At 44.7% G+C, this 14,085-nt stretch overlaps 1 protein-coding gene across 2 annotated transcripts in view; it reads left to right on the top strand.

Annotated features, from left to right (window-relative positions):
• Positions 1-14,085, top strand: part of ARHGAP5 (Rho GTPase activating protein 5) — a 76,663-nt gene that overhangs the window by 42,159 nt on the left and 20,419 nt on the right. For both annotated transcript variants that reach the window (XM_024196028.2, XM_024196029.2), the window contains exon 5: positions 13,698-13,775. In XM_024196028.2, coding sequence (XP_024051796.2) covers positions 13,698-13,775 — 78 coding nt within the window. The remainder of the gene's footprint in view (positions 1-13,697; positions 13,776-14,085) is intronic.

A 14,085-nucleotide genomic window follows, 5' to 3' on the forward strand; every position in this document is an offset into this window, starting at 1 on the left:
ACATAGGGCCAGTTTCCTCCATGACACAGCCAGCTTTCTCCAGAAACTCCACAGCATTAACATGTCTTTCAGAACAACCATCCTTGCCATCATGGATGTCACTTTCCTATACACCAACATGCCTCACAATGACAGCATAGCTGCCTGCCTCAGATATTTTCAAGAGAATGGACAACGCTTAGAAATCCACCCCAACGTCACGAAACTCATCCATTTCATCCTCACCCATAACAACTTCACATTTAACAACAAACATTTTGTCCAAACCATGGGAACAACCATGGGTACTAGGATGGCCCCCCCAATATGCCAGTCTCTTAATGGGCCACCTTCAGGAAAAAAATCTGGACAAATGTACCACAAAATCAGTAATATAATTGAGATACATCAATGATATTTTCATCCTCTGGACAGATGACCTAAACTCCCTCATAGATTTCCACCACAACCTCAGCAGCCACCACCCATCCATCAAACTCTAAAACAGTCGCACACCAGCATCAACTTCCTGGACACCACAATCTGTTTCAGCAATGGAACCCTACGGACAACTATAGACAGAAATCCATGGATCACCACACTTACTTCCACACATATAGTAGCCAGCCCAAACAAACCTAGAACTCTGAGTGGGTAGGCACTCAGATACCATGGAATATGCTCTGAGGGGAAAGTCCAGGATATACACCTTAACACTTAAAGCCACCTTTACCAAACAAGAACACTCCACTAGAGAAGTAGATCACATCATGGAATGGGCCACCCAAATACCTCAGGAGAACCTGCTTCAAATACCTCAGGAGAACCCCCCCAAAACAGACTGCACATCCTGACTGTCACCTACCACCCCACATTGGAATCTATATGGGGTATCATCAAAAATTACAACCCAGACTTGATGGAGACTACATCCTGAAGGAAGAAATCTTTTCCAACTCTCCCCCACTTTTGGACTTCAGATAACCCTTAACCTTGGCAAGCTCCCCGCAGACCAGGACACACTAACTCAAAGCGGCACCAGACCCTGCCAGAATAACAGATGTAAAATCTGAAGACGTATCTCCACTGCTACAATGATCAATGTGCCACACAACACACTTTTCAAGATGTATGGGTCCCACACATACCTATGTGGTGTACCTCATCCAGCGCATCAAATGCCCCAACACATTTTCTTGAATGATCTGTCTCAGAAAAATAAGACAAAAACACCCTAACCCTGTGGGTGAACACTTTGCACAAGGAGATCACTCTGAGAGCTGAGAGGTCAGATATATCCTCAATGGAAAACTGCACAACATCATCAAAAAATGAGCCTGGGAGCTTAAATTCATAACTCTTCTGGACATTAAAAACCATGGACTTAATAGACACACTGGTTTTGTGGCCTATTACAGCAACTAGTAGCACACCCTGCAGTCTACTATCCCTTCATTGTCCTATGACTACAGAAATGTTAATTGCCAACTTCATTTTAAGCGGTCTCCTACAAAATATGTGAACCCCTTATACTTAACAATCTGTCCCACCTTGTGTTTAGCGTGGATACTCTAGTTTCCTTTTCCAGACATAAAGAAAAGTTCTTTGAAGCTTGAAAGCCTGTCTTCTCCACCAGCATAAGTTGGTCCAATAAAAGAGATGACCTCACTCACCTTGTTTTTCTCTACTCCTATTGACTCATTTAGTAATGGAAAATTATCGTGTTTGTGACATCACAGTCTATACCATGAAAATGAACTGTAATGTCCCAAACTAAAGATACTGACTTCACTGATGGGGAATTATTTGAAACTTGTGTTCAGTGCATGTACATTATAGGTTTTTTTCCACCTGCTCTTTTCTAAAAATCAGAGTAAGGAGTTTCAGAGGGATGCACACTTAAACAGTGTATGCAATATTAGATACACAAGGTGGGTGAGATATCTTTTATTGGACAAATTGAAGTTGGTGAGAGAGACAAGTGTTTGAGCTACACAGAAGTCTTCTCTCAGCAACAGAAGTTGGTCCAGTAAAAGAGATCACCTCACCCACCTTGTTTCTCTAATATCCTGATATCAACACAGGGAGCTTTGAGAGCACAGGAAGATATGCCTGGTCAACACTAGGAAATTAGGTCGATATGACTGTGTTGCTCAGGGGTGTGAAAAATCTACACCCCTGAATGATGCAGTTAAACCAACCTAACTCCTGGTGTAGACTGTGCTAGGTTGACTAGAGAATTCTCCCATCAACCTAGCTATTGCCTCTTAGGGAGGTGGATTACCTATGCTGATGGGAGAAGCCCACTTCGGCATACATAGTGTCGTCAGTGAATCATTATAGGGGCACAGCTGCAGTAGTGCAGCTGTGCCACTACAGCATTTTCAGTGTCAACAAGCCCACAGGCTCTCTGCTTTCTGGAGCTTGGACCTGACGGAGCCTACAGCAGCCCAGAGCAGCAATTGCAGGAAAGTCCTGCTGAGCCGTGAGCATACCCAGTGTGGGCAGAATCTTCAGAGATTTTAGCTGTTAATCCTAATAAGTATCTACTGAGCACATGCAAACTGCATTTCCCCCCTCCCCCCCAAAGGCTTATAACTTAGCCTTACAAGGCTGGCAAAAGACATATCTGTGATACAAGGGACGCTTTCCTGCCAAATTTGGAGTCCCTGCTCCAAAGCATGGGGATGCCAGAACTATTCAAAGTAAAGGTTACCAAGAGTTAACATGGGCAAAATGTTTTTTCCCTAGCCTCTCTCTTGGCAACAGCCGAACTGCTTTGACTGAAATTTTCCAAAAAAACTCAGCCTAGGGCAGACACCTGGCATGGAAAACTTCAGCCCAAATGGTTAAAGTTTGGTAAAGTTATAAGCAGCTGAATATAGGGGTTTATAATGAGAAGTATCAGGTAAGTTTAATACTATGCAGTGCTATCAGCCCCACCTACAATGTGCAATATAGCTAACAGCTAGGGTTCGAAGTGGTGAAACTCCCACTTGAGCATAATTTTTCATATCTTCATTTTCTCACTTGCTATACCTACCTTGTTCTATTTCTCTCATAGAAATAGGGTGACTCTAGATCAGTAGTTCTCAACCCGCCCAATCAGCACACAGCTGAGTCCATGTGATATCCTCAGGGCTATACAGGGTACATATAGTGTGTGGATGCGGCCAAGGATGAACGTGGGCCGGGCCGGTACTCTGTACCGGTAAGAACCCGCACCAGCCCGTACCCAGCCCACATTAAAGAGCTGCTGCAGCAGTGCTTTAAAGTCCCTGCCCCTTTTGCCTCCCCTACCGGGAGGGTCCGTACTGGCAGGGCCGCAGACGGGGGAGGGGGAATGGGCAGCTACCTTAAAGCGCTGCTGTGGCGCTTTAAGGATCCTCAAAGCGCTGCAGCGGCAAAGGACTGTCCTTAAAGTGCTGCCGTGGCAGCTCTTTAACTTTGCTGCCTCTTCCCCCCGTCGGCGGCCCTGCTGGTAGGGTCCGTACCGACAGGAGGCAAAAGGGGCAGGGACATTAAAGCACTGCCATGACGGTCCTTTGCCATGGCAGCGCTTTAACATTCCTGTGCTGCCCCTCCCCCCCCCTGGGGTCAGCGGGGGGAGCAGCAACGGTAAAGCGCTGCCATGGCAAAGGGCCCTGCAGCACTTTAATGTCCCTGCCCCATTGTGCCCCCCCACAGCCTCGGGGGGGCGGGGGCAAAGGGAGCAGTTGCCCTGCGGCCGGCGATTTAAAAGGGCCTGGGGCTCCAGACGCTGCTGCCTCTAGCGGACCCTTGAAATCAACACCAGAGCCCCGGGCGGCGCAGGCCAGGCGGCCTGAAAGGGCAGGTTTGGGGGATGCTGACCTCCCCCCAGCCCCGCCCCTTCCGCCCGAAGCCCTGCCCCTTCCAGGGGCCAGAGGGGCCCCCCCCCACCCCGGCCCATACCAATAACTGGCCTAACTTACTTTCATCCCTGGATGCGGCCTATATAACATAAGGAGAGCTGCATATGTGGCCCACAATGGTAAATAGGTTGAGAACCACTGCTATAGATAATATAGCTTGTCAAAAGCTGTTAGTATAATTGTCCATCTTGACAGCTACAATTGCAGAAATCTCCTATGCTGCTGTAGAAACAGGGAGATAATTTTTTTTTTCTTCACTGCACCTAATTTCTCAAAAAAAAATCAAGTAATTGACAGGCTCTCCCACAGGCCGAGGGGTGTTTAGACCCACCTCAGTCTTGAAGATGGAAAAAACAGGAAAGGAGGGGATCCCAAGTAGGAAGTACAAGCACTTCCCTCTGTTATTCAAATTTTCATCCCTTTAATGCATTCCCCACTGTTACAGATCCCTCAGGCCTTTGCAGGCTACCACTGGTGTGACCTGGAGCAGGGTCAAATTTGGGTTCTCCTGTAATATTTCCGGCCTCCTCCTCACCCTTGACTGGAAGAAAAGGAGAACTATTTTCAAGGAAGAGGACCTACCCTCAGAGATCCTTTTCCCTGTTCCTACCCAGTGGAGTTCCCTACCCATTGTTTCCCCCCCTCTCTCCCTGATGTTGCATCCCAGGACCATTGCCTAGGTAAATCAACCATACTCTGCTTCCCTCCTTTCCAGTCTGTGGGGGTTAGGTCCTTTTCTCCTCAGGTAACAAGCTTCTTAAATGGCTCCCTCTCATCTTGCTTTCTGACTTTCCTTCTCAGGCCTATTCTTGGACTTGTCTGCCCTGAGAGATGGAAGGGTCCTGTGTGTGGCTCTCCATTTCTCTGGAGATGAAGCATAAGGTTGAAGTGAAAGTAGGCTCTTACTCCAAAGATCCAGTTTTGTCTCCCTCTCTCAAATCCAGTCTTTTCACTGGGGAATTCCCAGATAATTTTACCAGAGATGTGGGCCTCTCTAATGTCTCATTTGGCACTGACTTTCTATCTTTGCTGTTGAGCAAAAGATCACAAAGAATGAGGTTGAGCTTTTCAGTATTCCTTCAAGGGCTAACTCACGAAAAAGTCCTCGCTGTGCATCCCTCTATCAAAATGTTAGAGGTGGGTTACTCCACTCTGGACAAGGCCTTTTCTTTTCCTATGAATCAGCACAAGGTTTACAAACTCAGTTTCAGTGTTTCAGGATCTCTGGCTGCCCCACCCCAATTTGGAGTCAGCAGTGGCTTCTTACTTCAGGATTTCTAGTCTTTGACTGGAGACAGTAATTGCATGAACGAAGGACTGATCAGACAGATATTCATCCTAGGGTGTAAGCCTGTTGCCACAGCTGTGCATGTCCCTTGTACATCTACAGCTGCCATCTGAAGTCTAATGGAAGTCCATTTAGACAAGAGTACTCTGTTCCTGGCTTCACAAACTAGATTGCAGAAATCTGACGAGGTGTCTGCTAGCTCTGAAGAGTCTCAACATCAAGGCTCAGGTCTATAATTATCTTGAGGTTGTTGTTTTTTGGGGAGGCTTTCATCTTAGCAAGCAGAGCCCCAGAAGTTTGGCACGGGGGAAGTTTCTATTTTCAAAGCTCAGATCTTCTAATTTCTCAAAATTCTTTTGTGAAGTCCAGTACTCAGCTCTCCAAGAGACCTGGTAGGAGAAAAACCTCCCTGCTTTATACATGTCTTCTCCATCTTGGAATCTAAGGTCATGGAGACATTTTTCCCCCCTTTATTCTAGGAGGGGCTGACCCAGATCTCTCTATCTGCAAGTCTCCAATTGAGTACTGACCATACCAGCCCAAGATCCAGCCATACTGGACTCATTCCTCTCAGAAATCTGACACAAAAACTCAGTTTTTTCCCAAATGGGAAAAACCCAGTAGAAGGCAGCCTTGATTATTCCTTTGCTTCCTTGGTATCCAAGGCTTTGTGCAGGGGAAAAGAGAGCTGTGGAGGAGGAGGATTGGCACTATTCCTAGACATGTAGGCTAAGGTTATAAAGAGAACCCAGGCTTATGATGACAAGGAGAGCATCCCAAACTATTGAGGAGACTGGGGAAGCCAGGAGTAGAGATCTACTGAGAGTCCTCTCTCTTCTGTTAATGGGCAGAGAAGCACTTGGAGTCTCTTTAAAAGTGCTCCATATTCCTTGCCCTCTTGAACACCCAGTCTGACTGGTTTGACAGAATATAGATCCATCCAAGGAAGGGAATGGTTGCTGTACAAGGAACTGTTGTTAATAGCCAACATTGAGAGGTCATTGAGTTAATCTTCAACTGGATACCACAGTGCTATAGCCAGTATGCAGAACCGAAGGTGTGGGCCAAGATGTATTTTCTGTGTTTGTGTACGCACGCACGCGTGGGAATTTTTTACTTTACTCCCACGTCTAATTTGGAAGTTTCTCAAAAAGGCAAGTAACAGCATAGGCCCACTGATCTAGGGGCTCTGGATTGGCCAATAATGTGATTTGCAGATGTGCTCTAGTTGTCTCAAGGTCTCAATCTTCCATTTCCCAGAAGACCCAACCTTGCTTGATAAATCTGTTCTGCATCACAGTCCTGCAGCTTAAAGGCTAATGGCCCATCTTGTAAGCAAAGCCTTCTAAATAAATCAAGCATGGCAGAGTCCTAATCATTCTTCGGTCCCACTGGAAGAACAGCCCTTGTTTGCCTACTACAGGATTTGAGCCAGGCACTTAATGCAAATTTCTCAAATTCTCCAACAGAAAACGGTACTGCTGGTAATTTTAGGTTTCATATAGGCCAGTGTTGGTAACAGTCTGCAGTTAGTTTCTTCCAGGGTCAGGTAGATAGGATTCATAATGGATCTTATCTGTCCATGTGTAGATTTCTCAGTGACTTATTTTACCTAAGATATCCCCGTCCCATTTAAGTTTTCAGACCCTCTGAAATCTCAAATTAGTGTGAAAACACCTATTTTTAGATACCTCTGAATACTTGGAGTGCCTCTCTCTCTTCTGTCTTGGATAGTTTACATTTAGGTGGCTAGCCCCTTTGTCTGCAGAGCCTACCAAGTTTTTGATCGAGAAAAATGGTTACTCCTATCTGTCATTTTCCCCCAAAATAGTGTCAATTTTTTCTTTAAGCAGACTTCTTTCTCTGCTCTTCTTCCAAAGCGCACACAGAAATTTGGTCACATTCCTTAGATGTGTGGTGGGGTATGTAAGATTTATCTTGATTTCATCAAGGAATTTAGGCAATTCCAATCCCTTTCTTATATGAGGATTTTAAGAAGGGAAACAAAGCCTCTAAATTAGTACTCAGTGGATTAGAGCCCTAACTCCAGGCTCACTCTGCTGGGATAGTTCCCTCTCCTGGGAAGAAGAGGGAGAAACCTCAGTAGACGAATTGTATCAGACTGCTGTTTGGTACTCCATGCACCTTCTCCAATTCTGCCTCCATTTGATCCTTTTCAGCTATGGCAAAGACAGTAAGTGCTTTGAGCTGTAGTCTCTTGTTGGACCTAAGCTACCGCTCACAGGGGAGAGGACCAATTTTTCACTCCTTTATCCCCTTCTGACTTTGTCACCTTACCTCAGTCTGGCCTTTAGCTTTCCCTCCATAGCTTAGGGGTATTGCTAGTAACATTCTTACCCGTTAATTGTTTGTCATGGAGTGACCATGCATTTATAAATGCCCACCTCATCGGACTTGGGGCCTGGGCTGAGTGACAAGGTTAGGAAAGACATCACAGATTAACTTGTATTATGCAAGTTTGGAAATAATAAAGTGAGAAGTCTGCCTGCACAAATACAGAAGGTGGCAGAGGCCAGCATGAAAAAATCATGTATCCTGACTGGACACCACATGTGCTACAGAGGACAGAAACATATCACTAGTTTGTACTGGTGTGGGGCTTCACAGAATACAAGTAAGAAAGAAATTAGTTTTTATGTATCATACAAAATCTTGAAATGTCACATGTTTTGAAATATACAATAATGTTGTACATTTCAACTATCTACTAATTAAGATATCTCTTCAAAGCCAACATAATGGAAATTATGTAAAGAAGATATAAACCATATGAGCATAAATCTAAATATGGGTGTCAATGTCTGCTTTCACTGTAGTTACTGATATACTATCCTCCCTCCGCCCCCCAGAAGCAGCCAAACACCTGATACAGTTGGGTACAGTCAAATTAAATAATCTTCACATTTGAGTTACTCATTCTTTAATAAAATAAATGCATAGGCACCTCCTCTAGGACATCTGCAGGGAAAGTGAATTGCTGCTTGTCATGTCATATTAGTAGAAATCTTATTCTGTTGTCAGCAGGTTGAACGCACTGTAGGACACAAGACTGTGAATAGCCATGCTTGCTGTAGTGCCAGAGGGCTTGTTAGAGATTGGTTAATGTAAAAAGTTCTAGTATTTGCAGATGTAGAACTGTTAATTCAACATCAGATGAAGCTCTCCCTGTTTTTTACTTTTCAAAAGTTTGAACTTTAAATGATCACAGTACTGCCTACTGAAAGTTCTTAATGTTCACTATAAATTGTTTCATTAGCACAGTTAGATCACTTTAACGTTGAAGTTGTCTGGTTCTGGTTTTTTGAGCTTATGAATGGTACCTCATTTTAGTAGTTTGTAAATCCCACCCTTTCTACAAATTAAAAAGCTTAGATTAAGAATATCTGCTCTTCTAAATTTATCATTTATATAGGTTAATTTCATGTGAAACTTTAACATATCTTGAATAAGTGATTTGCTTTATTCTTTTTCCCCTTCAAAAATTAAATGGGTTAGATTCTTTCCCCACAAATTATTTAATTTACATAGGAATTGCCATACAAGATCAGACCAATGGTTCATTTAGTTCAATATAGTCTGACAACATATCTGATGCTTCAGGGGAAGACCCAAGAAAACCTGTAGTCTGCAATTATAGAACAACCTTAGATTACTAATAATTACTGGTAACTTGCATAATGAACTCTTTGGAGCAGAGGATACCTTTTTGTTATGTTTGTAAAGCACTAAAATAGTCTGGAAAATACTGGAAAAACTCTGATCACATAATTAAGGATTGTATCATGCATACACACTCGAATGCCAAATTAATCTAATTCTTTTCCTAACACTTGAAAGCTTGACTTTGCAATCATTAACATACTTTTAACATAGCATTTTGTGTGTAATTTCTTAACTTTTTAAAAACAAATCAGAAAAACAAATTTCATCCTGTGGGACTCATATTGACCATTACCTGAGTCATCAGCAGGGCTGGAACTTTCATGTCCACAGCACAGGCCTCTGTCACTTGAGCTAACTGTATAACTGTTAGTACTATTTGGTTGACCCTCCTCCATATGGGCCATCCACTAGAAGGGCAGAAAACATGAACTTTGCCAGTGGTTTTTGCAAATATTTGCTGACAGTAGACGAAGGGGGTGACTCAAGACTGCTGGGTCCCATTCCATGTCCTGGAACAGTGTACTCTAATGGGCACAGGCTTCTCTGTTTATGTCTCTTGCAGCCTGCTGTGCCAGTTCTCTCTATCCCACCCCTGCTTTGTATCCCAGTCCATCTCCTTGCATAACCAAACCCATTCTCCATCCTCAGTCCTTGGCCGGCCTCTTCATTACGGATCCTGTCTCCGCCACCCCGCTTTCCCACCTTGTCCAAGTGTCTTCCTCCAGTTTTCTCATCCAAGTCCCAGTCCCCAGACTCCTCATCCTAGTCACTCCCCTTTTCACTTCAAGGTGGCCTAACACCTTTTCTTTATCAGGTCCTGTTTTTATTTGCTTTGCCAAACTTTAATTGTTTGTTCTGAAATTTTCCATACCAGGTGGCTGCTTTGAGCCATATTTTGTTTTTAAAGTTTCAACAGAAACTGTACAGCCATTTCTTGGAAGAAGTTTAGGGAAAAATAGGTTGTTTTGCCAATGTTAAATTCTTAATGAAAAGCTTCAGTGCCTTTGTGTGAGATTTTCAAAACCAAAAGTCAAATGTAGCTGTGCTTCTTACTCACTTAGGTGCTTTTGAAAATCCCATCCTCCATGTTTTGAAGTAGGAACTTGAAATTTGGTGGGACTAGTCCTGACATAGGTGCTGACTCTGTGGGTGCTCTGGGGCTGGAGCACCCATGGGGAAAAAATGGTGGCTGTTGAGAACCCACCGGCAGTCCCCTGTCCGCTCTCCCCATAACCCCCCAATGTTTCCCGCCCGCCCTGACGATCAGCGCTTCCCTCCCTGTACCTCCTGCCCACCACAGTCAGCTGTTTCGTGGTGTGCTGGAGGCTGGGAGGAAGAGGGGAGGAGCGAGGACACAGCGGGCTCAAGGGAGGGGGTGGAACTGGGTGGGAAGGGGGTGGGGGTGGGGCTTTGGGAGAAGGGCTGAAGTGGGGCAGGGCCTGGGGCAGAGCCAGGGTTCGAGCACCCCCCCCCCCCCCCCCCCGGTGCTTTGGAAAGTCAGAACCTATGAGCCTTGACATCAGACGTGTTTCGTGCTGTCTCTATGAAAATCTACTCAGATTTGTCCAAACTATAAATCTATGAAAATCACTGTAACACGTGTTCTTTAGAGATTTGTAAACAGCTAAAATCTCAAAACATTGTCTCGCTGGGCTGAGATGAACTTCTCTTTCAGTTGTTTCAAATGTTGCATCCATAAAAAGGCTATTGGAGTGATCCGAGGAATTGTAGAACCGTCAACCTTACATCTATACATGGCAAGTTGGTGATTTGACAATTAAAAATAAAATGTCTGGAAGATCTTGAGCTGCTAAGGTCTAATCAGTATGGATTCTGCAAAGGAAAATCATATCTCACTCTTCGAATGCATCAGTAAAGCAGTGGATGAAGAAGAACAAGATGACATAATATACACCTCTACCTCGATATAACGCTGTCCTCGGGAGCCAAAAAATCTTACTGCGTTATAGGTGAAACCGCATTATATTGAACTTGCTTTGATCCACCGGCGTGCGCAGCCCCGCCCCCCCGGAGCACTGCTTTACCGCGTTATATCCGAATTCGTGTTATATCGGGGCACGTTATATCGAGATAGCGGTGTATGTAGAATTCCAAAATGTCTTTGACAAAGTCCTGTGCAAGAGGCTACTGAAGAAGCTAAGTAGGCGCAGGGTGAAAGTCAAAGTACTGTCTTGGATCAAAAATTGGCTAGGAGACAAAGCAGAATAGGATTAAATGGTCAATTTTCAACATGGCAAAAGGTTAACACCTAGGTCTCTGCATACAAGGCCTGGTGTTAGTTTAATATATTTATTAATGGTCTGGGAAAGGGGGTGGGGGAAGTGAATAGTGAGGTAGAAAAACTTGCATATGACACAAAGTTATTTAGATCAGTCAGGATCAGAGCAGAATGTAAGGAACTACAGACAGACCTAAAGCTAGGTGAATAGACATTATGATGGCAAACAAAATTTGACATCAAGTAATGCACAGTAGAGGGGAAAAAATTAAACTACTTTTAAATCTCACAGCATTCTAAATTAAGTTTATCAACCCAAGAAAGCAACTTTGGTATCACTCGTGACAGCTCAATGAAAATCTGCCAAAAAACCAACAAGATATTAGGCTACCCAAGGAATGTAGGATAATATTGAAAACATAATCCTTTTTATACAATCAATGCTTCGGCCTCAGCTGGAATACTTTTGTAATACTTGTCACCCCAACTCAAAAGGGTCTGGCAGAGCTGGAAGAGGTTCAGAGAAGATTGATGAGAATGATCAGAGGCCTGGAAAATTCTCAAAAGATTGGGATTATTTGCCTTAGAAAGGAGATGAATAACAGGGGGCATGATAAAAGTATATAAAATAATAAATGATATAAAGAAGGTAGATCTCAGAGGCATCTGTTCTCTTTTTTAACTAAGAACAAGGTAGAATGAAATTAAAAGGTAGAAAATTCAAAACCAATAAAAGGGAATACCGTATATACTCGATCATAAGCCGGTTCGTTTATAAGCCGACCTCCTCTCTTTCCCCCCCCCTCCGATGGATAAGTAAAAATGGGGAAAAAAAATATAACCTGTTCATATGCCGACCCTATAATTCAGGGGTCAGCAAGCTTTGGCTCCCGGGCCATCAGGATAAGCCGCTGGTGGGCCAAGATGGTTTTTTACATCGAGCGTCCGCAGGCACGGAGGTAAGCCTACGTAAACAAAGTGTCCTGGCACGCCAGCTGCTTACCGTAACGGGCCGGGACAGCAACTGGTGGGGAAACTTTTTTGGGGGGGAGAAGCTGGGAGTCAGGGGAGTAACCTCTGTGACCACCCCCCACATGACCCCACCCCTAGCCTGGGACTCCCACACTCTCCCCATCCCATCCCTTCCCACCTTATCTGGGGAGGGCTAGGGGAGGATGTCTCTGGCCTGGTTGGAGCTGCTCCGGCAGGCTGGGCGGTGCGGCCGCAGCCTGCTCCGGCAGGCCAGAGTGAGCAGTGCGGCCGCAGCATGTTCCAGCGGGCTGGGCTGGGCTGGGCCAGGCGGCACGGCGGCGTGGCCACAGCCTGGTCTCAGGGGCGGGGCTGAGCGGCACAGCTGCAGCCTGCCAGCCCCGGAGCTGCAGCTGCTTTGGAGGTTGGGGGGAGAGCAGCGTGTCCAGAAGTGGAGAGACTTTGTCCCCGCCTCTTCCCTTCTGGCTCTGCTCGCCGTGCTGCCTCTCCTTGCTCCCTCTGTTGGTGGGAGGCGCTGTGTCCCACCTCTCCCTCTCTATACCTGTTCATAAGCCAACTCCCTTCTCTGGTGCTTCCCTTTTTTACTAAAAAAATTCAGCTTATGAACAAGTATATACGGTAGTTTTTTCATTCAGCATGTGATTAAACTGTGGAACTAATTGTCACAGGAAGTTGTTGATCCAAAGAATTTATTAAGATTCAAAAAAGGATTATATATTTACATAGATATCAATATCCAAAGTTGTTGTTAATGACAGTGCATTTAGAAATTATATTAAACCTTGGACTTCATGATTTAAGCAAATATCTGATGATTAGATCTAATCCTTATCTCTTTGGTGGCGGGGCGTTTATTCCACATGTGGCTAATGCAGGCACGTATTATGGCTAAGGCTGCGAGTCTGTTACAGAGATCAAGGATTCTGTGACCTCCGTGACTTCTGCTGGTGCAGTTGGTCCAGGGGCTGCCAGAGCTGCTCAGGCAGCCCTTGGGCCAGCGGCACCGGCCGCTGCTGGGGCAGTCTCTGGCCACTACACCCCCTCCCCCCCAACAGCAGCAGGAGTTTGGGTGTGGGAGGGGGCTCAGGGCTGAGATGGGGTTGGAGTGCGGGTGGCACTTACTTAGGGGTGGCTCCCCAGAAGTGGCAATGCAGGGAGCCAGCCACTTCAACCTCCCCTGATCCCCAGCACCAGCGGAGGTCCCGGGTCACACCCCTCCCCCGAACACCCACAGTGCCCCCGGGCCACCCCGGGCCATCTCCAGAGCACCCAGGTTTTAGTTATGGGTGTATAGTAAAAGTCATGGACAGGTCACGGGCTGTGAATTTTTGTTTACTGCCCATGACCTGTCCATGACTTTTACTAACAATACCTGTGACTAAAATGTAGCCTTAATTATGGCCATTGTCAGAGACAAGATACTGGACTAGACTGAAACAATATGGTAATTCCTATATAAATGTAATACCCAACAAATTATTTTGAATGAATTTATGTGCAGAACACATTAATTGCTACTTTCATGTATGAATGAATAACAATGAGATGGACATACTGTACATAATTATTCTGTAAAATATAATTTTGTGTTTAAAAAATGTTTGTTTTTTCTTTCCCCAATCAGGGCTATGCACTGAAGGCCTCTACCGTGTTAGTGGGAATAAAACTGATCAAGACAACATTCAGAAGCAGTTTGATCAAGGTAATTGTAGCTGGTTTTCCTGGTACTGCAATAAGTCTCTTCTCCAGAATTATTCTTAATAGCTATTTTTGGAAGGGAATTGGGGTTCACTATTAGTCACTCTTTAGCATTCTGCAGTTATAAATTAAATATTATTCATAAGAGCTCAGGTATTTTGTTTTCTAATTCCTTTTAGATTGCTCAAATGAATGTCATTAGTTCTTGAGTTCTTCTACTTCTAACAGTGTATTTTAACATATCCCCTTTACTACTCCTAAAGCGGAACACTGACTTTGGAAGTGAATTAAGATAAAGTGAATTAAACCCACTT

Source organism: Terrapene carolina, unplaced genomic scaffold (genome assembly GCF_002925995.2).
Source record: "Terrapene carolina triunguis isolate 2854851 unplaced genomic scaffold, T_m_triunguis-2.0 Scaffold96, whole genome shotgun sequence".
NCBI classification, from domain to species: domain Eukaryota; kingdom Metazoa; phylum Chordata; order Testudines; family Emydidae; genus Terrapene; species Terrapene triunguis.